General features: G+C 40.4%; 2 protein-coding genes across 4 annotated transcripts in view; one reads left to right on the top strand and one right to left on the bottom strand.

Moving 5' to 3' along the window:
- The window catches only part of PTER (phosphotriesterase related), a 56,044-nt gene extending 40,072 nt beyond the window's left edge, over positions 1–15,972 (top strand). For all 3 annotated transcript variants that reach the window (XM_033100777.1, XM_033100775.1, XM_033100776.1), the window contains exons 4-5: positions 8,782–8,922; positions 14,946–15,972. In XM_033100777.1, the coding sequence (XP_032956668.1) occupies positions 8,782–8,922; positions 14,946–15,156 (352 nt within the window). In that variant the 3' untranslated portion in view covers positions 15,157–15,972. The remainder of the gene's footprint in view (positions 1–8,781; positions 8,923–14,945) is intronic.
- A 29-nt stretch (positions 15,973–16,001) lies between these two features.
- C1QL3 (complement C1q like 3) lies at positions 16,002–25,824 on the bottom strand. Its single transcript, XM_033100779.1, has 2 exons — positions 24,438–25,824; positions 16,002–18,628 (listed from the first exon to the last, which is right to left on the bottom strand). Exons 1-2 carry the CDS (start codon positions 25,023–25,025, stop codon positions 18,449–18,451), a joined length of 768 nt encoding a protein of 255 aa, XP_032956670.1. The 5' UTR covers positions 25,026–25,824; the 3' UTR covers positions 16,002–18,448.
- Between the last annotated feature and the right edge of the window lie 525 nt (positions 25,825–26,349).

Below are 26,349 nucleotides of genomic sequence, written 5' to 3' on the forward strand. Positions count from 1 at the left end.
TTGACTATGGTTAGATTTTACGTAAAACCTACGATGGTTTGCAAAGAGTACTCACTGACAGAAACACACACCTTGGATCCATTTCAGGTTGAAACTGTGGGATGACATTGCCACAGCTATGCTTTCATGAATGCAGTGACTAGTCTCTGCCTGCATGGGACAATGGAGAAATAGGGGGTGCTGGGGTTACCAGGCCTAATTTTAGTTCTGCCACCAGCACTTTCTTGCTGCGTGACCTTGAGCAGGTCACATAAGCCTCCAACTTTTTGCTCATCTCTCAAAAGGGGTTAAGAAAAGTTATTTTTAACCTTTTAAGTGTTATGCAAATGTCCTCCTTTATGATTTATCGTGGACTTCCTTTCAGGGCCTGTTTACAAAGAAAATCCAGACAAATATTTGACAACTGAAATGTAGAAAAGCTCTGCAATGTGTATATGAGTGCCGAATAAAATACAATTAAGGCATGCCGATATTGATATCTGTTGAATAGCTCAAACTGCACTCTTGAACAGACATTTGGGCAGACCAGCCCAAGGTCAGGGCGAACACAGGCACTGGTCATGCATTCTCTCAAGTACATTTTACACACCAAAACCTTCCACTAGTAATTTTTTTCTTCTAAAGCAATTTTTCATGACTCTGACACCATTCCCATGAAATGTGACATTTTAACAAATCGGATTGCCATGTCTACGAGATTTATCTTCACTCTCTTCAATACCATCATTCCTTGAACTGTGTATTGCCTTACATGAAAAACGCAGCCTCTTTTGTGCTATGTGGCAGCTGGAAAGTTCATATGGTAAAAAGCTGTATAAACAACAAAATGTATTTTAAAATAATATTTTAATTATATTTTCACAATTCAGAGCCAACTTCGGGTGTTAGTCTAATTTAAACAAGGGGTTTCTCTCCTGCAGCCATCTGTTCCTTTTGCTGAAGCCTACACTTAAGTCATAATATTGAAAGTATGACATCAGCCTTTCCTATGATGTCATTAAACATCTCTGTATGGTATGGACCCAAGCAGTCAGAGAACTGAAAATGAGGGGAAAGATGAGTGTTTAGATACTGAAGAATAAAATCAATGCATGGCAATCTAAATTATTTTCCTATTACTTTTCATTCCTAGTTACTCTCCAATATTGAAAAGATTATTCCATAAAAGTAATGCCTTAACTCAGAAAGAATCCTATAAAAAAAAGATGAATAAATCTTTAAAATACCTACATAACTGGTGATAAACTTGTGTATTAATGTCAACGCACTATTCTAATTGAAGGTTTTGAGTTTGAGTGAAACCAAAGTAGCTGGTAAATATTTCACTGAAGTAACAAATTATACTTTCTAACCATAGACAGTGTTGAGGTCACACATTAAAAACTTACCTCATTTTATTTAGTAGTTTCTATTTTGACATTAAAATAAATTAATTGAAATTTATTGATTAATTTTTCAGGTTTTATAATTATGGTGGAACTGCCATTAGCAGTATAATATACATGAATAGTGTTTTAGAATTATATCAGCATTTACTTTATTAAATTATAGTAACTTATGTATTGATTTCTTCTGAACATTGCATTAGAAATATTTTAAAATTCATTTTAGATTATTACATGAATAGTCCTAGGTGAGTTCAGTAAATCTTTTAAGTAGTTGAAAAACTCATAAAATATTAAAGAATCCCCCCATAACACTGTACAACTATCCATTGGTTTTATATTGAGGAATTCAGTGGTGAAGGGTGTCAATACATTTTTATAATAATAAGTCATTGAAAATCAACATTGTTTGGAATAAGTCAGTTGTATGTAAGCATCCATTTATTAGTGTATTTGAATGTCAATTAAAAAAATGTATTTGGTCAAGTTCATAAGTTTTAGCATTGACTATATTCTGTGTTTCTCCATGTTTCAGGCTCTGCTAGTCTGGTCTCAAATTAGAGCTGCCCTCATACTGCTCACCCTTCTAGGCCCAGGAATTCACAGGTCAGAATGGCTGATAGAAGGAGAACTGACTCTGGGTGGTGAACACACAATGCGATAGATAGATGATGTATTACAAAAATGTACACTTGAAACCTATATAATTTTCTTATCCATTATCACCCCAATAAATTTAATTAAAAAAAATAAAGAATGGCAGATGAACTGCAACCAAGTCACAGTGCAATATACTGGAAAGTGCACTAGACTACGAGTAGGAATACCTGGGTTCTTGATCACTTAGAAGACCCGAGCTTTAGTTTCTTCATGTATGGAATACTGTTAAGATGTGGCATAATTATTTCACCGGTTCATTATGAGTTTCAGAACCTGTTTCTCCCACGTTCTTGGTATCATTTAATGACGCCAATATCTAATCAACTGCCCAAGACAGGCTTAATTCTCCTTATCCAGTGCTATCAGGATGGGGACAGAGCCTCATGGCTTACTCTTCCCCTGCTCTCCGCATTGACAACAGCATTACCCAGCCAGACGTTAGCTTCGATTCCTCCCACCCCTGCACCCACACATGGTAAGACCTGTCTGCCGCACTAAGAGCTCAGTATACAACCCCTCTTATCCATCCCTATGCTGTCAACTTAATTCAGGCCCTCGTTTGTCACCTGCACTATCGTAGTAGTCTTCAAACAGGAGCCACTCCCTTAGCCTTACTCCCTCATCTAGTCTCCACATTGTCACCATTTTGAGCTTTCCAAATGCAAATATGATTACATCCCTCCACCCCGATTTACAGCCGTTTATTTGTTCCCCTTCATCCTCAGCACAAAATCCAAACATCTTGGTTCTCTGATCCCACACCCATCCCTCCCCCTCATCTGCCATTGTCTCTAATACACACACAAAATTCGGGCTAACGCCAAACTGACCATGACTTTGAGTGTTCTGTGCTGATTGTTCTCACATGCTTCTTCTCACACAAGTTAGTCCCTCTGCTGTGAATATCCCATTTTCCCTTGTCTACTCAACAGAATCTTTCTTCAATATGCAGCTCATCAGAGGTTTTATTCTCTACAAAGCTTTTCCTGAAGAAGACAAGCACTGTTTGCCATCTCCTTTTTTTGTGCCAGCCCAATTCCTAGTAGAGCTTTTATTATTATACTGAGTAAGGTCTGCAAAGCAATTATTTGTTTCCATGTCTCTTTTCCCTCATTGACACTGCAATTCTTGAAGGATGGGACTGTGTGTTATTTGTCTGTGTTTTTCTAGCTTATATCTCGTGGTAAGTAGATGATCAACAACTTCTTATTAGATGGATGAAATGGGTGAATGGATGGATGGATATCGGATGGATGGGTGGATGGGTGGATGGATGGATGGATGGATGGATGGATAGCTGGGGCAATGGATGATGCTTCTTCCCTCATGCACTTTAGCTCTGACAATTACAACCTTACTTAAGGAACAACAAGCTCTTTTACTGCCTCTCAGGTGGTTATTTTCAATATTGTCCATCCCTCACCCAACACTTGAACGCCACCAACTTTTATCTGAATAGTCTTCTTCAAGACTCACCTCAAATGAGTCACTCCTTTCATTATTTCATAATACTTTGTATTTACTTGTACTATAAAAAGACTTCAACACATTTAGTGGCAATTGTTAGTTTAAATATCTATCTCCTTCCCTAGACTTTAAGTTCCTTCAGACAGCACTTTACATTTCTTATTCGTATCTGTATTCCCAGCACCGAGGTGAGCACATGGTAGGTAACAGTGTAAGAGAGTAGATGTTTGCTGAATTCATTCAGGAGAGTGTGTTGGGATGCATGAAATGAAATAATGTGTCTGAGAGTTCTTTAAAACCGTAAAGCCCAAGACAGATGTAAGGCATTGTTATCCTCTTGATCACACCCACGAATCACATCCTTTCCTCTGCTCCTTAGTTCTTTCTACCTAAATAACCCGCAGACCCTTGCCTAAGTTATCACTTCACACAGACTTCCTTGCTCTCTCTCAGGGTGCATTTTGACATTAAACTAAACCCCTCAGCACTTGGATAAGATCTAGAATATAAAGAGGTATGAAAAAGAGAATCAACTGTCCTGCCTTTTAGTGCCAGCCTGAAAACACTAGGAAATGATAACCATATTCTGAAAATAAAGGTAGCCAAATCACTTTAGATACCATTTTCTTAGCTAAGGGCAATATGTTTGTCATAAATTTATGCCTGTTCTTTATATAGAGAGAATTTGTTTATTAGATGAGGAGCAAAAGTGCAAAACACGCAACAGAAGAAATAATATAATAGGAAGGCCAAGAAAAAATACTTCATACAAAAATCTCTCTTCTTTCTGGGAAATCCCAGGATATTTTACAAATGACATTGCAATCACTTCATCCACCTTGAAGAAGGAACTTTCTCCAGTGTGAAATGCAATGGCTCTTTTGCATCTCACAATCACCTCACTGATTGTTTAGGGCAAGAGGTGAAAAATACTTACCTTAAAGCCTGGGGAAGATTGGAATAAGAAAGCACATAATTATTATGGATAAAGAATATTGAATGAGCAGAACGGGCTGAGGTTGACACCTCCACTCATAGGAGAAGTGCTGTGAGATCATTGATGCCTGGGAGGGGCAGGACCTCTGTTTAATCCTTATCTGAAAGACGTCAAGTGGAGTACATTGTCCCACGGTACAATTCTGACATCTGGGGTCAATCCTTTCTCCAAGTGAAAAAAAAGTCACTTGCATAAATGCAACTTCAGTCGCACCTTGACAGTCCCTGGAAGTCATCCAACTGAATGCCAATTTCATGTGGTTAAGTCACCTTGTTAGACATTCACGGTGCAGGGTGCTCCGAGAGGTCTTTATAATGGGGTGGATTTCTCCATGGGGAAGTGCTGGTGAGAAGGAATGGAACGGCGGTGGGTGGGTAGGTGGATCCTCTCATCACCAAAGGGGCAGAGCGATCTAAGAGCATAGCTTCTGAAGACAAACGCAATCTGGGTTTGTTCCCAACTCCTCATTTTGGAAGTTGAGTTGCTTATCTTTTCTGAGAGTTTCCTCATCTATAAAATGGGACGATCATACTTTCCTCATATAGTGTTTGTAGGGATTAGATGGGGAGGGCTGCTCTCAATACCTGGTGATGACTAAGGGTTTTACTAGTCTTGCCTCACCTGCTTCTCCCCTCCTACCCCTCGTTAACATATAATTCCAAATTCTTTTCTTTTCCAGGACTTCTCTATGAAAAATATGCATGATCACTAACACTATTTTCTCCCCATCAATTTGGTAGTTCAGTACGGAGAATTTAAGTGAATTCATTTCTTAATTTTCTAGACACTAATGTTCAGTTATCCAGAGGGTGTCATATGACTAAATGTCAGTAAAAAAATAATACTTAAATGTGTGTGTGTGTGTGTGTGTGTGTGTGTAATTCTTAATGATAGCAAATTTGTCTGCCTCCTTTTTTTAACTGCATTTTCCTAATGTCCAAAAAGCAGAATAATTGCTTCTCTTCTGAAGAAATCTTCTCCCCTACATATGACTGTAAAGTTTTTAAGTGTTTTACAGAGGGGCCGTTTCCCTCAAAGTCACATTTCTTTCTATATGCCATTCCACAGGATAAGAATTCCCAGGGGTTACTCTTGAAACATATGTGTAGATAAATCTTATGGAATCTGTTAGCCTTCCTCTAGAAAGATACCTCTACCTATGGTGATATTCTTCAGATAACACTGATAGTGTAAGTAGCATTTATACATAACTGACATCTAGAGATCTGGATCCCTACACATTCCCCATTCCTCTTTTAGATGAGGCTGTTGTAAGACCATCTCCAAAGAGACCAAGTACTCGAAGTCCTCGGCTTTTTCTCTGAGGGAGATGGGAAGCCATTGGTGGGTTCCGAGCAAAGCAGGGACCTGATTTGACTTGGGCATGAAGATAAACTTTGGTTGCTGTATTTGAATAGACTGTAGTAGAAGGAACGTAGAAGAGAGGAGAATAGTTGGCAATCTATTGCAGGGATCCTGCAAGAGATGATGGTGATTTGGACCAGAAGGGTGGCAGGGAGGTGGTGACCTGTCTGGATTCTGCTCGTACTTTGAAAGTCAAGCCAAATGTCTGTCCTGGGGGCTAGATGTGAAGTATGAAAGAAAGCAAGCAGTCAAGGGTGATTACAAGTTTTGGGCCTGAGCAACTGGATGGATGGTAATTGCCATCAACCGAGATAGGGAAGGGTGTTGGAAAGCCTGGTTTAGGGTGGCAGGTGAGGGGTTCAGTTTGAGACATGTTGAAATTGAGCTGTCTGTTAGACACCCAAGTGGAGATGACAAGCAGGCAAAGAGACATGCAAGACTGGATTTCAGGAGAGAGGTCTGACCTGGTGGTAGAAGACCGTTAATATGTGCCCCTTACTCCTTGTATGTAAGAGGCTTAGAGCATTGCCAGGCTCCTAGTAAGAAGGTAAGCATTGGGCATGATTAATAGTTCCTTCTCCTTTGACAGTGTCATTCACATTGTCTGAAGTAACTGATGGTTACTCTCTGAACTAGCAATTACAGACCTCCACAAAGTAATCCTTTCTTACTGTTGGGGTTTATCACCCCCTTTGATGGTAAATTCCCATTTTTTAAAGTTCAATTTGAGGGTATGGTGGGGAGGAAATTAAATTTCAAAATAAAAATGAAAAAACATGATGTGCACAGTCAATACAATTACGGAAAATATCTTTTGAGTACAAAATATTAAGTGAAAGAAGTCGTATAGTATATGATAGTTAAGAGAGTAGATTCTAGCCTTGAAATGAATTTATACTTCAGCAGATTATCTCGAGTATCTAATGTCTTAAATCCCAGTTTCCTCATCTGTAGAATCACAGTGTGATGGAATTGTGGGAATATTAAGTAAGATACTAAATTTATATAAAGCACTTAGCATGCTGGCAGACACACAGTAAGTTCTCATCATGTTCAGTTATTATGATAAGCAACTTTATTTATTGTTTTCAGTTGGATCTGAGACCAAAGATTTTCCTATGTTTTTTTCATTTACCATGTACTTTTTATTGAATATATTCCTTGATAGATCACTTCACATTTAGGAAACTTAGTCTCAAGACTTTAGGCCTTGAAGGAAACAGGCATTAGGAGCATAAATAAGAGTCTATCCAACCTGTTATTGGTACCACCATTCCTCGTCTTGAGTCCCTGCCCATCTGCCAGTACCTTGCTTATATTGGTAATTAACAGACTGAATGAATTGACTCAAAAGGAAAAATACTAAACTCATCTCTTCCCCCTTATGTTATTTTAATTGTGTAAATTTTGTTTTTAAGTATGGCTAATTGGGGAAAACAGAATATGTTTACTATACGAGTAGAGAAACACAAACTTTTAGCCTAGAAATTTTGGAGGCAAAAGATGGTCTCCATGGTAAGAAGATGGAAAAGGAGTAGTATTAATAGAAGATATCACAGAACTAATGTGTATTTTATAGTATAAAGGAAAGATATTTTAGCTTCCCTGCCTAAAATAACATTGTGAGCTATAAGTTATGCTAAATTGGTGAATAGAATAAAAAGGAGCCAGTTACAATGCGATTGCTTGGAGTGAAAGGCAATAGTGAACTCCCGGAAAGCATCTCAGGACAGCAGAAACCTCTTGCACTCATGACACACAAAGGCTTAATTGGTCTTCCTATGGCTTGGAAGAAAGGCTTTGAAAATACTTCTGGTTTCTTAAAAGCAGATGTATAGACATAAAATAGTGCTTTAATCCTCGTATCATGGAGTTGCCAAAGTAATAGTATATTAGAGCAGATTAAAGCTTAATAAGACAATGAATGTCTGACATTCTAACTCTTCTCCTGACCAATCTTGGCTCCCAAATAATCACTTCCTTTTTCTAGGTCCTTAATTCCCTTTACACAATGTCTAATGGGTGTATTTTCCCCTCACATTGTTTCCAGATTTGTTGTCTTTCGGTAGAATGTGTTTTTTGTCTTTCTTTTTTATTTCTACCATGGTATCTTGGGGGCTAACTTAATGCATCCCTTTTTATTTGTTATAATCGAAATTTCTTGAGATCATCTACTCTTGCTCCAGACTCCACTCCTCTGGCTATTTACTGTCTACTTACTTACAATTTTCTCCTTTCCCATTCATTTACATAGTTTTACATCATAACTAGTGACATTCTTACTGTGACTTCGATTGAAATGAGAAGATATCCACAAAAATCATTGTAAAGTAATGCATTGTATTTAAAGAAATAAGCACACCAGAACAGAAATGTCTGTCGGAGTATCGCCCCTTTAAAAAAAATTGCAATGATATTCACACAGACTTTGAAATGAATTTTAGAACCACGTCATGATCTCCACAAGAAAGGACCCTGTTACCTTACCTTAGCTTCAGGTCTTATGCAGGTTACTCTTCCTCACCTAATTCACCACGCCCGATGTCTTGGATAGTTTCCACAGTTCACAGCAGTCCCACTAAGGATTTTCAAACTCATACGGACCGTATCCTGAAGACAATTCTGTAGAAGAATTACAAAGTTGTTTTTGAGTAATGGTAGGTAGCATCATTAAAATGTCTATAGTTCCCAAGTACTTTGAAAGGGGAAATTCCCTTTTGGAGGGGTAAATTCTCTCATTTCTGGTAACACAGTGCACTTATATTTTTTAGTCACATCGTAAGAGCCAATTCAAAAGTTCTGTTACTTAAACTATGTTTCAGTGCATAATGTGTTGAAAACGTTTAATCTGAGTGTGTGGAAAAGAGGCTCTCGATAATAATGACACATCTGTCTTGTTGTCTCTAGGACAATACTTGATAAGAAGGAACTACTGGAGTTTGCTCAATTTGGCTGTTACTTGGAATATGATCTCTTTGGTACCGAACTCCTTCATTACCAATTCAACCCGGATATCGACATGCCCGATGACAATAAAAGAATTAGAAGGTAAATATGATTAAATCTCTCATAGTTCCCTTTTACCAGCCCATTTGATGTTCATACCTGGGTGGGTATTAGCAAAGATTCAGAAAACGATAAGCGGGCAGAACCAGAGACTTGCAGAAAAAAATACATCAACGCTGTTGCAGGGAGTAAAGTCTCTCTATATTATTTCAAGAAGAAAATGAGTCATCCTAAATTGGCAAAAGCTTAGCAGAGACTTCAGTGCAGATGGGCAGCTAGCTGACAAGAAACACAGATAACACGCAACCCCTGCCATGACAATAAGAGAACAAACGACATTTTCCTCTTCTTATCCCTAATGAAGTAAGCAATTTCTTCCCCAGGTTGACCATGCTCAAGTCATAATGTCATACAATGAGGTTTTGAAATGTTTTGTTAAAAATATTCACTAAAGGGTTGATGGCAACTTACGTGTTGTAAATATAATGTCTAAAGACCCAATATCATATAAAATCCAACCTTTTGAAATTGTCTAATATGTGGTGAAAGCAAACAATTGTACAAGTCATTCTCTGTGACCGAGTGGAGGATTTGGGGAATCAAGGATAGATGGCTACCGGGTTTGTCTTGGTTCCATGGTGATATGAACATCGATTGAACTAAGTTAGGGAACCTGGGAGGAGAAAGAGACTTGAGATTGACAAGAATGACTTTAGTTTGAGAATATCTCCGTGTTGCTACCCAGTGGGGCCCTTGGATAAGAGTGTGAAGCTTAGGGCCGAGACTTGGACTGAGACGTAAATCTAGACATCGTTGGTTGGTATGTGATAGCTGGAAGTGTGGGAATAAATGAGATCACTCAGAGAAGAGAATGAGGACAGAGCCCTGGGGAACACACACGTTGAAGGGATAGGAACAGTCACTCAAGGACAGGTTGAGAAGTTTGCAAAGTGATAAGAATATCAGGGAAACACGTTTTTATGGAAGTTGGTGAAGAAGAATGCTGAGAGCAGAAGGGCTTGAACACTTGTAATAGGTGGGATAACACCTGAGATAAAGACTGAAAAGAATCCATTGGATTTCACAATAAGCAGGTTCTTATTTCACAATCAGTAAGTGCAGTCTTGGTGGAAAAGGATTGAGGAAGAAGTAGGCAATGAGAGAGAGACAATGTGGAGGTTTTACTTTCAAGAAGCTTGGCAGTAAAGGGAAATGGGGTGTAGGGTTAAAGCTAGAAGACAAGACAGGATCAAGGGAAGGTTTTGTTAGGAGTTGAGCAACGTTTATGTTGCTGAAAGCAAGAGCAGAGAGAGAGAGAGAGAGAGAGAGAGAGAGAGAGAGAATCCATGGAAGTAAGTGGTACCTATTCTACAGCATTGTTATAGAATTTATTTGAAACCAAATATACCAGGTTTTTAGCTGAGTGTCTGGTACAGAATAGGTAAGTGGTCAGTCAATGTTAACTTTAAAAAATCTGGAGAGATAAGAGATACAAAGCAAGTCTCCTAAGAAGACAAATAGGTGGAATCTGGGAGGCAGATAGAAAGTTGGTTGAAAGGAGGGATACTTTCTCCATTGAAATGAGAAGAGGAGAGGCAAGTAACGGGATGAATACAGATAAATGTCTGGATGGGAAGAACAGGAAACTGAGAATATACAGCCTCTATATACATATGTTCTCTAACATGCCCGTGAAGTAGACAGTCATCTCCTGAGAAAGGAGTCGATGCAGGGCTGGACCTTGCAGAGGAGGATGTAGGCTGGAAAGGGATGTCGAGTGAATGAAAGAGATATGACGAGGGACTGTCTGTGGAAGACCCAGTGGAGACTAGAGATCATGACTGCATGGCTGCATATTGGGGCCAAGGCACACGTGATTTGGTGATTATTTTCTCAAAAATGTTTTGTATTTTGGTAGTAGGAGCAAAGAAGCTTTGTGAGTAGGAACAAAAAAGTGAAAAGTTGGAGAGGTCGGGGGTTGAGATTCTGTCTGAAACATGGTCCAAAGCCGTGGGAATAAGGGAGGGGTTGACATGAAGGTCATGAGGTCCAAGCTGGAGGGAAGAAAACAGAGAGAGAGAGATGGGAAAATATGCAGCAGGGCCAAATAACCGGAAGCTTTAATGAAATGGATAAATACAGATAGTAGAAAAGGGTGAGTGACAAAGTAGAAAGATTTCACTGGTGGTCAGAGTGGGAAACTGAAGATTGACATTTCGGAGAGGAAGTTCTCCATGACAACAAGGACCAGAATATGGTTATGAGTGTAGAAAACTGGTGGAAAAGGAAAGGAGGAAGCACAACTGGAGTAGAGAAATGATGTCCAGAAACTCTGAGGCTCAAGTAGCAATAATTGAACATATGCACCCTGGGGATGAGGGGAAGCACTTGAGCTGTGGCCACAGCTGGGACAGCCTGAGGATCTTTGCCCTGAGAAGTCGACCTTCATATCTGTGTGCCTTGCGCTGTCCCTGTGTATTGGCTCCCCTCGATGACCTCACTCACAGGAAAATATACTGCCAGTTTATTTTCATTAGAGAGAGCTAGTTGATCAACGTTACACTAATTATGTAAAAATGGGGACACTCAGCTCTACATAAGCAAACTGCTCTGAAGTCCTGACCAATGAAGCTAGGTCTTTCTTTCTTTGTTTTGCCTTCCTTCCTTCCTTCCTTCCTTCCTTCCTTCCTTCCTTCCTGCCTTCCTTCTTTCCTTCCTTCCTTCCTTCCTTCCTTCCTTCCTGCCTGCCTTCCGTCCTTCCTTCCTTCCTTCCTGCCTTCCTTCTTTCCTTCCTTCCTTCCTTCCTTCCTTCCTTCTTTCCTTCCTTCCTTCCTTCCTTCCTTCCTTCCTTCTTTCCTTCCTTCCTTCTTTCCTTCCTTCCTTCCTTCCTTCCTTCCTTCTTTCCTTCCTTCCTTCCTTCCTTCCTTCCTTCCTTCCTTCCTGCCTTCCGTCCTTCCTTCCTTCCTTCCTGCCTTCCTTCTTTCTTCCTCTTCCTTCCTTCTTCCTTCCTTCCTTCCTTCCTTCCTTCCTTCCTTCCTTCCTTCCTTCCTTCCTGCCTTCCTTCTTTCCTTCCTTCCTTCCTTCCTTCCTTCCTTCCTTCCTTCCTTCCTTCCTTCTTTCCTTCCTTCCTTCTTTCCTTCCTTCCTTCCTTCCTTCCTTCCTTCCTTCCTGCCTTCCGTCCTTCCTTCCTTCTTTCCTACTCAAACCAGTTTGATAGATTTATTATTTCTTTGTTTAATTGTATGATTCCAATTATTGTCCAGAAGCCTCATTCAATGCAGGCAGTTTTCCCTAGGGCCCTACTAGCTTATGCCATATTCACAGGTGAGTATTGTCTGGAATTAAAATAGAGTGCTATGGTAGGTTTTCATCATCTTTCATGATCTCAAAACCATGATTTCCTGATGAATATCCCCAACACATGTTTTATAATTCATCTTAGAAACAGGAAGTTAGCTCCCAGGACCTGCTTCCTTTGTGGCAGTGAGGTGTATCTTTTGTACCCCTATGCCTTCCACGAGGCTCCAAGACCTTCTGGAATAAGAGAGAGGGGATCTGCAGAGAAGGAATCTATGCAGGCGATATGGGGGAAGGATGACCAACAGCTCCCCCACTATTCGTTCTCAGCTCCTTTTGGTTATTAATTCAAGAACAAGAATTTAATTTTGTTAGATTTCATTGCACCAAATGTAAACATTCTAGATGTATGGATATATATATATATATATAATATGTGTATGTGTTTATGTGTGTGTGTATATATATATATGTGCGCTTACGTATACCTATATATATGTGTATGTATGTATATATACTTAATCTTCCTTAAATTAAAACCAGGGGTTAGATCGTCTGACTCAGGTCAGCTCACAGTAGTTACTGAATGACCTTTGGGTTGTGTGTGTCCCAGTGCCTGTGTTCCTCACCTCTTGGGCACTTCATTTCCACCGTTCATTGGCAGTCCTTCCCTAAGCCCTAGTGGTCTTAAAGCTCTGAAGTGCAATAATATACAAGCACGCGTCTGCCTACCTCTGGTTTTCAGCACCAGAAATTCTGTGTCTAACACCTGTTTTCAATCTTATGCTCCATTTCTCAAATCTTATTATATCTCTTCCTTTTCACACTTTGCAGTCTCTCTCTAATATTTGTTTGCAAAACACTAACTCATTTGTATTTCTATAATTACTATGATTTTTTGTCTTCTCATCTGTAGTGGTTCCTTCCTTCTGGCGGCATCTCTGGAACTCCTGTTCTTCCGTTCAATGGCATAGCGTGACAGATGAGTTCATTTTAGGAGTGACCAGGCAATTTTCTTGATAGTCTGGATGTAATTGTTTCTAGAGCCATATAACATTATCTTTCTCATGAGACAACTAGTCTCCAGATTCTTGACTTAATGAGTTCTAAGGGTTCCCATTTTCCAATGAGTGTCCTACCCATTATCGTCTTTCCATACTACTTCACAATTCAATAACTTTGTAATTCAGGCTATGACATAAGGCCTTCTTCAGGAATTTGTTTATCCATATGATATGCCTCTGTAAGTAACGAGATATCTTTTTTTTAACCCTCAAAGAAAAGAGACAAAAACTTGGAGGGGATGCTCAGAAGACATAAGGGGGAAAGTGTACCCTAAAATTTCCTGTAATGTAATACTCCTTTTTGGTTGTGGAGCAAGCTTTGTCACAATAAGTTTCAGTACTATGTAGTCAACTCTTTCTCTTCTTCATAAGTGATCACATAACTCTCTTAGTTAATTCCTGGTGGAGAGTTTGTTCCAAAAGTAACTTCACATCAGAACATGTGGACATTACAGAAATTTTAAGGAGGCAAAGAATTGTGGTGGCACAATTAGCATTCCATGTACTTATGGGACACACATGGGATGCATGTGACATGAATGCAGAGTTTTAGACAAAATGCCTTTGTTGGGTCTTCTTTTCCGGCACCTGTATCCCTTTGACCTGAAAACACGTGATCTAATCTTCAATTTATAATTTATTTTAAAATGTATGTTCTCAGAGGGCAGGGCTTTGTGCTTGAGTTTTTTAGGGAGTGCCCCACATTTTGCTTACTATACTAGCTATTAAATGACTCATGCACTAGAAATGCCAAGAAATACTATAGAAGCAAAAAGGATACCTAGATCCATTTGGGAATCTAGAGTCTGACAAGACAATCTAGCAAATGCCACAGAAGAGCCACTGTCTCCAAGTTGCATCACTGCCATCAGAGACCCATGGAAGTCACGACAGACACTGCCCAGAGTCCAGACATATACAGATGGTGGCTGTCGGAGGTGATGTACACTACAGATTACAGCATTTAACAAAGCAAAGAGGATTCGATGTTTGGACAATAGCAAAGTCCTTTAGTCAACTGACATTAAATTTAAAGGAACAGCTCATTATGTACAACAATCTTGTTGAAATGGAAATTTTTATGGGTCAACTGAATGCTACAAGAGTAAGTCAAAGTTCCCATAGACTTCAAGAGACAAATGCTCAAAATACAAAGGGACTGTTGTTGACCTTTTTAAAATGACTGCCTAGCTTATCAGTGTGCCCTTCACTTTCAAACCAACTGACTTTACTCCTAGAATTTTTCACTTGTATGAAGGTTCCTTTTGTTTCCCATTTTGATCACAAATAGTCACGGATGTTATTTGCTAGGAAAAAAGGAGAGAAAATGAGATCTGAAAAATGGGCCCACTACAAGAGGCATTTCAGAGTGGACAGCTGGCTGCAAATGCAGAAGAAAGTTATTTAGTGAAAGGCCATTCATTCAAATGGACACCTCCTGTTAGAAGCTATCTTTTATGCAGTATTGCCAGGCATTGTTATAAAATATCACAGGCTACAAGTTTCTGTGTGCATGGAATAAGGATCAGGTTCCTACCACAATGCAGTAATATCTTTACCATCAACACACAATATTTATTAAGGGTCTCCCAGTACACATGCCATACGACGAGCACAATAGGTTTATGAGTAAGAAGTTTAAAGCACCTTGAGAATTGTAAATGTGAGACAAATGCCGTATAATGAGTTAACGTTTATTCACAGGGTGCGTCTTCTGGTGGATGAGGGCTATGAAGATCGAATTCTGATGGCACATGACATACACACGAAGCATCGGCTGATGAAATATGGAGGTCACGGCTATTCTCACATACTCACCAACATTGTTCCTAAAATGTTGCTCAGAGGTATAACCGAGAACGCACTTGATAAGATACTAATAGAGAACCCTAAGCAATGGCTAACTTTCAAATAGGATGGTTATGAATTCACACCTTGTGTATAAAGCTTAACGAGAACAGTCTCAGTGATTTCAAACCCACTGTGAGACATTAATCAGAGCTAAGTAGGACTAATGATGGATCATTTCCTTTTGATGAGAATTAGGAGTTTTGCCTTCTCAGAAACTGGCTATTACATCTGCACCTTTAGGGAGTTAGTGAGCCTCACTGAGCCCTATTGCTTTGCCTTAACAAAATAAATACAGAAGTACCTATTTCCAAACAATGATTTACACTCTATATCCCTTTAGTAGAGTTTGTTTTGTTTTCTTAATCTGTCAGCTGCACTACTTGAGAAAATTTAAAGTGTTTCTAGTTAAATTACCCCCTTCTGGAGCAATCTAATGTTTCTTGTAATATTGATGATCCTACTAATTATCCTGCTGTTCTTTAATTAATGTTTAATGAATAATATGGCACTTTAAAAGAGCTTCTGCAGCAAGGGAAGTTAAATTTTGAGACTTTTTTTTCCAACAGATACTGTAAGACAATTACCAACTAATTCACAATGTTACCCATATCGTGGAAGGTTAATTATATGCTGTCCACCCATCTATATATACTTATAATAAACCAATTGTGTTGCCTGTGGCTTTCTGGTACCCATTTTTACTCTAAATTTTGTTGTATTTTGAAAAATTTGTATAAAGGGGCACAGACACATATATAGTACTGAATTATAAAAATTCAATCATAAAAGTCAAAATATATTACATAATATAGTTTAATGAATCATTACATTTATAATAACAAAGGCCACAATTTAGTTAATAATGTATAATGCAAAAAAAGAAAAATGTTTGCCTTATATATATATATATATATTCTCTTTATTTCCTTTACCTTTTATTTGTTTTTCTTTGGGCCTAAACAGAGAAAATAATGCTTATTTATCTGAAGAAAAGGTCGTATGTATTAGAAATGACAGTCTGATTCTAGGGCCTACTCTTTAAAAGGTATACAGCCCTGATGTTTTGTGTAAATAAAGCCTTTTTACAAACTCTTAGTTAAAACTCTCCATTGATGTGCACTGCTGTTTATAAATTAATCTTTTGCCTGAATCTTCACTCTGCTGTTCAAAAAAAAAAAAAAAATCTCCAAACCCTTGTTATCAATTCTTCTTTAATAAGTATATACTGTTGAATAGAAAAAAAGTCCATTGCAAGTCCTTTATGAGTTATCTTACATATTAGAAAGGCCAAACAGAATTAGTCATTATTCTTGGTGAATGGGCTAAGTGTTTTTGACCATATGAATCATGACAGTTACTCAGACAAAGGCATTTAAACCAAGCAAACAGGACCTTCAGTTGGGAACACCATGCATAACTCTTTTGGAAAGGTGAGGTTTGCTAAATAAAAAATATTTCTGAGGCTCAAAGATGATCAAGCTTCCTGTGTATCAGAACAGAAAGAACCCAAGAGAAATGAGCCAGGAGAACAGACTAATTCTTTTAAATGAAAAAATGCAAATATCCTTCACCACTAAAACAAGCAGATTTTTAAATCTCTGTTTTTGAAATCTACTTGTCAAAGAGTCTTCAAAGGCAGCGGAGAGGGGAACAGATTTTTCATTGTAATAGTGGAAGTTGTCGGATAGTTAGGATCTATCAAGATGCATTTTTAATTTTTTTCTTAGATTTAAAGAGATGACTTTTGGCAGTATATTTTAACCAGAGAGAACAGATTTGCAGTACTACTCTCAAAATCTACTTTACTGTCAGCTTCAATCCACCTGAGAAAAAAAAAAGGAAAAATTGAAAACTCAAATGCATACAATTCATAAACATTGGAAAGAAGAGCCACTTCGTTGCAGCAGTTCTAATATTAACCATCGGCCACAGAATGCAGTGAAAAGTATTGATTGGCAGAGGGTAATAGAGAAGCCATAGGCTTAATTTATAGACATGTGATGTATAGAGCATTTTAACCTAATAAAATTTAATTTTCTGGATAACTCTTAAAAGAGAAGTCATTTAAATAATTTTGCTATCCTCTATATTTTTTGTCATCCAAAATATATTTCAATCCAAAATCAAATAATTCGTGTGTGTTGGTATGTGTGTGTACACGTACATTTTTATTTAAATTAAATTTTTGAGGCTGCACCAGCCACTGTGCCTATGGGCTGAAGCCATATATATATTATATTTCATCTAACATATATATGTGTATATGTGTGTGTATGTGTGTACATATATATGCACACACACATACATTTAGCAAGTATTTGTATAAAATATATACACTTTGTTGTCATACTGGTTGTATGTGAAATTGTTTGTTTTGGAATAACCTTAGGCCACAGCGTACAGTAAGTAACTATTTGAAGGCCTAACTTAGTGTCCTCTTGGTGATTCATGCAGTAGCTCAAATTAAACCTCTGTGCATTGGGTTATGAATAATCTTCTGTTCCAAAGAAGGCAAAAGCTTCAGCCTGATTTAACACTACAGAATAAATTTCTCTGACTTCCCAAGTAGATCTAAATGCATTCTATGGACAAAATGGACACATAGGGGATTTTCTAAATACCGTACATAATTACACGTTCTCACACTTATATAGGGTAATCCTATGATACAATTTCAACCTCCGTTGTTAAAGATTATCACCAGAAAAGAGAGAAAAGAAAGTTCCTAAGAAAAAGAAAACGGGAAAATGAGCACAGGCTTGGGAATTCCCTCACATCCAGAAAATTCCAGGTTAAGGCTTGAAGTTGAATCCTTCCCAGGTCTAGCTCTAAAGTTAACAAGAGTACAAGGCAAACCATTTCTTTGGGGACAAGCAGCATCATTTCAGTTAGACCTTCTGCAGGGTAAAATCATTCCTCTCCCACACACTATGGATGTCGGACTCCAAGTATAATAAGTAGGTACACTCACAAGAACCAAAGCTGACATGGGTAGAGCAGCAGGATCACGGTACACCAAAGGATCGTATATATTGAAGAAATAATTCAGTGTCTTAGATTTTTCTATAAAAATTTGTGATCTATATAGGATTTCATTCACATGGACACTTACAATAAGGAGTATTTGCTTTGGCGGTAGTGGATCACACATCTGTTTATCTTGCTTTTAATATTTTTTGTTTTGTTACATAGTGTTTCTGAGTATACAGATGTGAGTCAGGTAGCCTTGGAATGCCCCACATATACACAACTGAGGTGCCCCACAACTGGCATTCCCCTGGGATCCTTGATGCACTGACGTTAGCCACACGAATCCAGTGTCCAAACTCAGAATCCTAAGCTTAGTGTCTGCACTATCAGTCAGCGTAAATAATAAATCCAGAAAATGTGCTGTATTTGTTGTTGTTTCCTCCGTGGGCTTTCCCGCCATCTAATTTGATGTAGACTTCATCTCCTGGCTCCAAATGGAGGACCACGCTGTTGCTGGCGTAGTCGTAATTCTGATCAGCGTCCTGGGCAATCGCACTGGCACGCACCTACGTGGAAGAGATGAGAATTAGAAGCTGTCAGAGAGCATTCTCAAGTTTTCTTCTTTGCCAGTCACACAGCAGCAGAAGCCGATGCGCTGCCATCGCCCAGAATTGAGCACAAAACAGTCCTCGGCCTCAGAGCTCTGCAAGGACATTTCTGTAACCGTTTCAACTGTTATTGGAAAGGGGGAGTGGAAAGGAGAAAATAGTGCTTTTGTGAGGATCTTGCCAGCAGTCTCCTCATATGATATATTATAAACAATGCCTATCAATGTATTCTCTTCCTAAATCACTACTTGTCCTACTGCCTGCATCTCTATACACAGTCCCTTCATTCAGTGGAAATAATATTATAGTAAAAACTTTTTTGCATTTTAATTTAAGCCAAATAGCAATATTCTAACCAGGTGTTGATGAATATATAACTTCAATCGAAACTTCAGGTAGTCCTCACGTTATTGGAAGATTGAGACCCACAGTAGGTACAGACTCAGAGAAATAGCACTACTCTAACTCTGCTACATAGGAGGAAGAAAGCCTTTTGATTTGGGGCTTTCAAAATCTCATTCAAGTAAAGCCCCTTTTACTATAGGTTAACTTATTTAAACATCTTTAGCTATGTCACCCAATTTTTTAGAGGTTTTTTTTTTCTTATCTGTGCCTTTTTATCACTTAATTGTGATGTGTGCACTTAAATAACCTAATTTCAACATATCTAAAAGTTATAGAAGGAGCTAAATTTCCATGATTTGAGGTCTCTCCAATTGCTAGAAGTTTTGAATGATGTCATTGAACACCCTTTTATATTTCAGTGTTCTAAATGTGGGGTTTGCTCTGAAGATGGAGCTTGCTTATAAATCCACTCATGTTGAGCCTGTGATCTCATTAGTGAGTTGATAGACATTTGCAAACAGTCAAATTGCCTATCATATCAAGTAACGTGGACATTCTGTCATATCCTCAACTCAAATTAGGCTTCATGTCCATGTAGCTGTATTTTGATTCTGCCTTGGAAAAAACTTGCCAGTAGGCAGACTTGTATTTGATTTATTTCAGTAAAATATCTTCTAGTTTGTGGCTTGTTTCTGTTCCCGTCTAATGATATTTCCCTGAATAACATAGCAAGTGATTTAGTGGTTTTATAAACCTGCACTATGTAATAATGCATGAGTTGGGGTACAATATGCCAGATTTTATCACTTGGCAAAATGAGGGAAATGAGACATAAGTCAAGAATTTCCATGCATGTCTTTCAAAATGTAAATGATAGGTTTTCAAATTAAAGTTTCATGTGGTATGTTCTCACATTAATGCTGAGATGTTAAAAAAGGAGAAGGCTCTTTGACACTGCTGAACTTGTCAAGTAATTTGAGTAGCATTTTAAAAATTTCTTTTTGGATATCATATAGCAAAAGGAGAAAAGGACTTACAGGATTTAGCATTGTTTAACACTGGGCTAATTGACACTAATATAATAAAAGCAATATACCATTCAATTACATTCAGAAGCACTGACTCAAATGTATACACCAATTTAGTGAGCTGATCTTTTTTGACTATTAAGTAATAATACAATTTCATGTCATGATATTTCCTAGGAGTTAATCACAATTTGTAGGAGTTGAGTGCTTTGATTCATTAAATTTCATTTAGTCATTAATTCCCAGGGGGAAAAAAATCAACAAGGAAGCCAGTGCTATTTTGACCTGATACATTTTTTTATGTGTGGATTTTTAATGGGTGAGAACAATTTAAATACAAAATAATAATTAGTCATATTAGCAAAATATCATCAATCCATAATATATTTTCAGCTATTATTAATAAACCAGACACATTTTATTTAGTGCTTTAGGCATTTAGTATATATTCTATGGGTATTATGTTTTAACACTGTTTTCTATATGAAGGCATTTGAAGACAAGGACTCATTAAAATCACTTGATTTAGAGACAATAATCTTAAAAATATGTATAATGTAGTCTTTATTCTGTAGGGTATAACCACAAACCCATGGCAATATCACCATTTCTGTTCAGTAGTGGTAACCACAAAAACCTGTAAATGGCATTAGTGGGATCCCACAGACTGGAAGTTTCCCTTACGGTTTTCACTTCCTTTGTTGGATAAAGCCAGTGTGATTGCTTTTCAATGAAAGTGATTCTCTAAGATTTTTACCTATACTGTACCGTAAGACTTTCCTCATTAAATACCTGCCATATTCCAGTATACTTTGCATGACTTTGGTATGCCTGCTCACCTGCTCATACTCTAAAAGTATAATAGAACTTGAAATTTCAAGCTCTAGTCTCCAGCTCACTGACTTCCAATGATTCTCCCTTTAAGCCATCAAACTATTGAGGGAGGTAACGCAACCACCCTGGAGGCTATTTTCAGGTTCCTGCGTGTACACTGATTTCAGTGTTTTCTCTGGAAATACGAAGCATCCTTTCCTTAGCTCGATATACCCATTTCTACCTAAATGTATGCCAGTATCTTTTCATATCATAAGTTAAGTATTTAGATTCTGCTTGATCTTTAGTGCATGTTTCATGGCCCCTAAAAAGATAATGAATTTGACATTTTACTCATCTTGCTAACAAAAGAATATCAACCTACAAACTATTCACTGTTTACAATATACTTGTATCTCTTGTTCACTGGTGCTATAACTAATACATTCTTAGAGTAAAAATTGGTCTTTAATTGTTATATAGTTCTAATCTTGAGCTAGTTTTAGGTTTTTTTTTTTATAGTGGCTTATTATCGTAGTTTACAGTGACTGTATTCCAATAGCAATATTTTTTATTCAGGTTTTCTGCTAAAAGTATACAAACACATTAAAAATGTTTCCTGTTTCTAGGTAAGGCTATTTGAGTCCAGTTTTTACCTTTCAGATGCACTATCATGGGCTGTCAGCAAATGGTAAGATTAAATTTAGGTTGATGGTTTCATGAGGAATTTGAGAACCACATTGCTTTCAGTGATGTGTTTGTGACAATGTAATAAGTTGTGTAGCTTTAGCATTATCATATTAGTGAGGGTTTATCATTAGAGACAATATTTATGGTAACATTTGCTAATTGAATTAATTGCTACTGATGTGCTCATAATTTCATTTTCATTGTACTTCTGTGGAATCATAAACAAAAGGTTAAGTGGTGCATCATGTTAATTTACTGGTCTTTGATGTTTCCATCTGTGATCCTGCGTTAACTCGAAGCATAAATAAAATGGTCCTCATACGGTAACTGTCCAAAAGCATTCCTCTATTCTAGAGTGAACTGCATTTTTAGTTTAATTTTTGTGCTTCTCAAATCCACTTAAACCACAGAGTATTCCACTGACATGGATCTCTGAGTTTCTGTTTTATGAAAACAAATTAGGTCAGCTCAGAGGGGGAAACTGCCATTCTAAGAAGTGATGAGAGAAGAGCATAATTGAAAATCAAGGATAAACTATTTAGTTAATAGTAATAAAGAAAGATTTTTATAAGATTTCTCCTTTGCAACTGCCTGCAGACCAGACTCTACAAAATGGTTCTATACTAGAGATAAAATTCCTTAATAGTAAGATTGTAATAACCATTCCCCCAAATAGCCTACGGGGGAACTTGAAAATATACTGTTTGCTACTATATTTATTTTTTCTGAATTACTTGTTGCACACCTTTGCAGAGCAGCAGATTAAGAATGCCAATGGAAAGCATTACTCATTTAAGGTCAGATATTCTGCCTTGTTCTTTTTTCCTGATCCTCAAAGAATGTACAGGCTGGGATGATACAAAGGAGCAGTCTACACTCCAAACAATGAGCTCATTTAAAAACAAAATGCACACAGAACACATATGTGGGATGGGGATCTCGGAATCAATGGAACATACCTGGGCTTAGCAGTCTAGACATCAATGTTTAAACTAATTTAAATGTATTGTTCCCTGGGTTTTTTCATGCAACTGTAATTTCTAGATATTTAAAGATGTGAGCACGTTTCTACATTGGCTGATAAAACTCGAATCTTATTCCATTTTAATGAATACCTCAAAAAACAATCTTTTCAGGGTGACAGTATTTTCCAGACCTAACCTTTGAGTCAGAAGAGAGCCAATTTGTAAATAAATGGGCGCCTCATCGCTGCCTACTGAGGGGCTGTTCATAAACCATTTTGTAAGTGTGACACAATAGCTCTATATTGGTACAGTGAGTCATACCCTTTTTATCCATTTACCTATAACTATCCCAGTGCTCTGTGACTAATTTTTATTTATCTTAATATTATTTTCATGCATAATAACTGTAATAAACAACCCTATCAGTGCCTCCTGGTGGCCACTTTTCCTCTTTTGTTCCACGATTCCTGAGGACTTACTACTTCTAAATTTCTTTAGAAGGAAGGTGTGGTAGCAAGGAGAAGGGACAGGACAGGATTTTTTTGTCCTTTCTTGCTCTCGTACATTCAAAATACTTGTCTTTCCCTTTTCAAAGAATTCTGACACTGAATTAAGTCTTTGGAAGAAATCCAGCTTTAATACGGCTTAATAAAAACCCATGTTCTAGCTAAAAAGTTGTGAATTCAAGGGGCTAGTGACCTGAAGCCCAAGAGCCCGTTAAATTAAAGTTGGCAATGGCAGGGGGAGGGCCGCGCCTGTGCTACCCAGTAAGCAAAGTTCCAGCCCAAGAACTCAGCCTAGACTCCAGACTTCAGGCTACAAGAACTCTGCCTCCAGAGGCTGCTGATTCAGGGTGTGCAGAGGGTCAAATTACACTTTTAGGCAGTTACAAATATTATTTTCCTCTTCTAAGAAATCACACACCTTGGTTTTGCAATGACCGCGAGTTTTTCAAGCAAACAGGAAAGGGTCCCCTGCATAAAACTGTAGCCCTGTGGCACTTGTGGCAGCACTGACTAGCTCAAGAGGGCAAAACCTCCTGGCCCGGGGCTAATCTGAGGCTATTTCATAGTCAAGGCCGAGGCCGCTGCCGGGTGTGCGAGCGAAAGCTGGCGCTCTCACTCAGGCACCCTGGGGCTCACTGGCCCTGAGGCCCTACCCGCAGGGCTGGGCTCGGCTTCTTGCCCTCCTTGCCACCTGCCTGTGCGTCCTAGAACCTACTCCAGTAAGCGAAGTTTGAGTTCTGTGTTTGGGAGCCTGTTTTAGGGTGTAAACTCGTGAGCGTCAACTTTCCCCTTTGTCATCAGCACTCTTTACCTTTCCCCCTTCTTCTTCCGCTGAAAACTGAACCGGAGTTTGTGCCCTGAATTTGACTCTCCGTGGGTTTCCAGCTCTGAGACACTGCTGGGACCATGTGACTGCAGGTGCCAAGGTCCTGCTTGGACTCGCTCCTTCGGGGCCTTTCTTTCTCCCTGGAGCCCTTGTCTTTCTCCCCGGGGTTTGGGTGTGTTGCCCTGGCACGCCCGTTCCGGACACTCCCATTCCCGCCAAAGCTTCTGAGCCTCTCTAAGCTGTTGAGGAGCCCACAGCCGGGGTAGCTTCCTGCTGCTCTTGGACTTCCACGCACACAAACTGTGCAGGGGACCTAGCTCCTGGCTTCTGGTCCCTGAAGGGTCTAGCTCTTCCTCGCTTGCACGAATTTAGGTCCTCGCCTCGGAGCCGCCCTCTCTGGGCGCAGGGAACCCTCTCTGGCTTAGGACCTCCGCCTCCCCAGGGTGGAACAGCGTCCGCCTTCACAGCGCTCCCGGGAGCCCGGCTGCCGCGCCCTTCCTCCCAGGGCTCCCACCCCATTTCCGGGGTCTCCTCCCTCTCGCCTGCACCTTCCCGCGTTCCTTCCCCGCCCTCCCCGTGCCTGCCCGCACTCACCTGGTTGTTTTTGCAGAGATCAGCCCACATGCTGGTGCCATCCCCTCCTCGCATCAGGACGTGGTAGGTGAAGAAGTAGATGCCCGGGATAGAGCAGGTGAACTTGCCCGTGGTGGGATCGTAGTGGTTACCGAGGTTGGTGACCACGTCGTCGAACTTGAGCACCTCATAGCCTTCGTGCTGCCGCTTGAGGCCGGCGTAGAAGGCGATCTTAGGCACCGTGCTGTAGGTGGCAGCGCTGATGGCCCCGGCTGCGTTCAGGCCGGGCGCCCCGGGCGGGCCCGGCAGGCCTTGGCGGCCGGGCTCGCCCTTCTCGCCCGGGGGACCCACGGGGCCCGGTGGCCCGGGCTCACCGGGGGGCCCACGTGGGCCCGCCTTCCCGGGCCTGCCGGCCTCGCCTTTGGGGCCCTGGATGAAGGTGGGCAGGGACTGCATGAGGCCGCGGTCCGGAGTGGCGGCGGTGCTGGGCGCCTTGGTGCCCCCGTAGGGGTCGCAGACCATGCGGCAGGTGCCCAGCATCTCATAGTGCGCCGACGTGCCGGCAGAGCTCACCAGCACCGGGATGAGGATGACCAAGAGCAGCACCATCACCACCCCCAGCGCCCCGGCGGCGATCAGGCGCCTCCTGCTGCCCACCAGCCGGCTCAGCGCGGGGCGATCCTCTTGTCTGCTTTTGGACAAAATTTTGAAGGTTGGGCGGGGACCTCTTCAGAGCCGAAAACAACCCCCTGCGAACCCCAACTCCCCTGGGCGGGTGCGCGCTGGCCGCTCCTCAGCTGCTCCTGCTCCCCCCTCTGAGGCTGCGGCTGGGGAGGGAGCTCGAATGCCAAGTGACTTGATCTGAAGTCCCAAGCTGGGGGTGGAGGCTGGGGGAGGGGTGCGCAGGGCACCCTCTCGCCTCCTGGGAGCCCAGGAGCCCCTTCGCACCTGTGGCTCCCGGTGGCCACCCACCACCAGGAGGGCAAAGCCAGCAGCCACCTCTAGCGCTCACTCGGGCCGCTCACACTTTTATGCCGCCGCCTGCGATCGACTTTTCGGTTTTTGCAGACTGCGCCAGTTCGCACCAACTTTCCGTCTGAAGTTGCCTTTTTCTGCTTCCTTCTCCTCTTCTTTCCCTCGCTCTGTTGGCCCTTCCTCTGCCTTTTTTTTTTCTTCCTCCTTTGCAACCACCACAACTCTAATAGACGCGCACCCCCAAAGACCCGCACGGGAGGCGCAAGCTGGGGCCAGCCACCCCCATGCGTGGAGCAGCGCACAGGGTAGCTCTGGGAGACCCCGGGCTGGAGCGGAGGAGCTAGCGAGCAGCGGCGAGTGCCTCACGGCCGGGAACCGAGCGAGAGCGAGACTGAACGCAGAATTCTGCCTGGGTACCACCTGCCAGGAGAAGAGGAGGCTGAAAACGCGCGCCGGAGCAATTTATAGGCACCCAAGGCACAGAGGAAGGGGAGCCGCTTTGGCATCTCATTGCAGCATCTGCTCTGCTCATCCCACTCAGACGGAGTTTGGCATTACTCTGACAATGTGGGATTTTTTTTTTTTCGGCCTCTCTCTCTTTTTCTCTCTCTCTCTTTTTTCCCTCTCTGCAAATGGATGAACAGTGAGATCCTGACTACTCCCTTGCTGAACCCAGGCGATGGCAGCGCTCTCTCTAGACATACATGGGGGGGCAGGGGGGAGACAAATGTGCAGTAGCCTTCAGAACACAAGGGTCACACCTAAGTCCCCTATGTCCCCACTGCCAGCAGCGCCAGTTGGAAGGTGGAGAAGGTTGAAAGGAGGGTGGCTTGGTTGACAATATTTCTCTACAGGCTCACCCACAATCAGTGCTTCAGGTGTTTTTCAAAATGCCACTTTTAACATAAGGAAGGCCCTTTAGAATATTCCAGATGGTAGATGGGATTTTTTTTTTAAC

Source organism: Rhinolophus ferrumequinum (genome assembly GCF_004115265.2).
Source record: "Rhinolophus ferrumequinum isolate MPI-CBG mRhiFer1 chromosome 5 unlocalized genomic scaffold, mRhiFer1_v1.p scaffold_110_arrow_ctg1, whole genome shotgun sequence".
NCBI lineage: Eukaryota > Metazoa > Chordata > Mammalia > Chiroptera > Rhinolophidae > Rhinolophus > Rhinolophus ferrumequinum.

Excerpts from the sequence above, each read along its gene's own strand:
- C1QL3 (XM_033100779.1), bottom strand. The coding sequence starts at position 25,025 with ATGGTGCTGCTCTTGGTCATCCTCATCCCGGTGCTGGTGAGCTCTGCC. Across the intron at positions 18,629-24,437 it reads ATCTCTGCAAAAACAACCAG|GTGCGTGCCAGTGCGATTGC; the intron begins GTGAGTGCGGGC and ends TCTTCCACGTAG.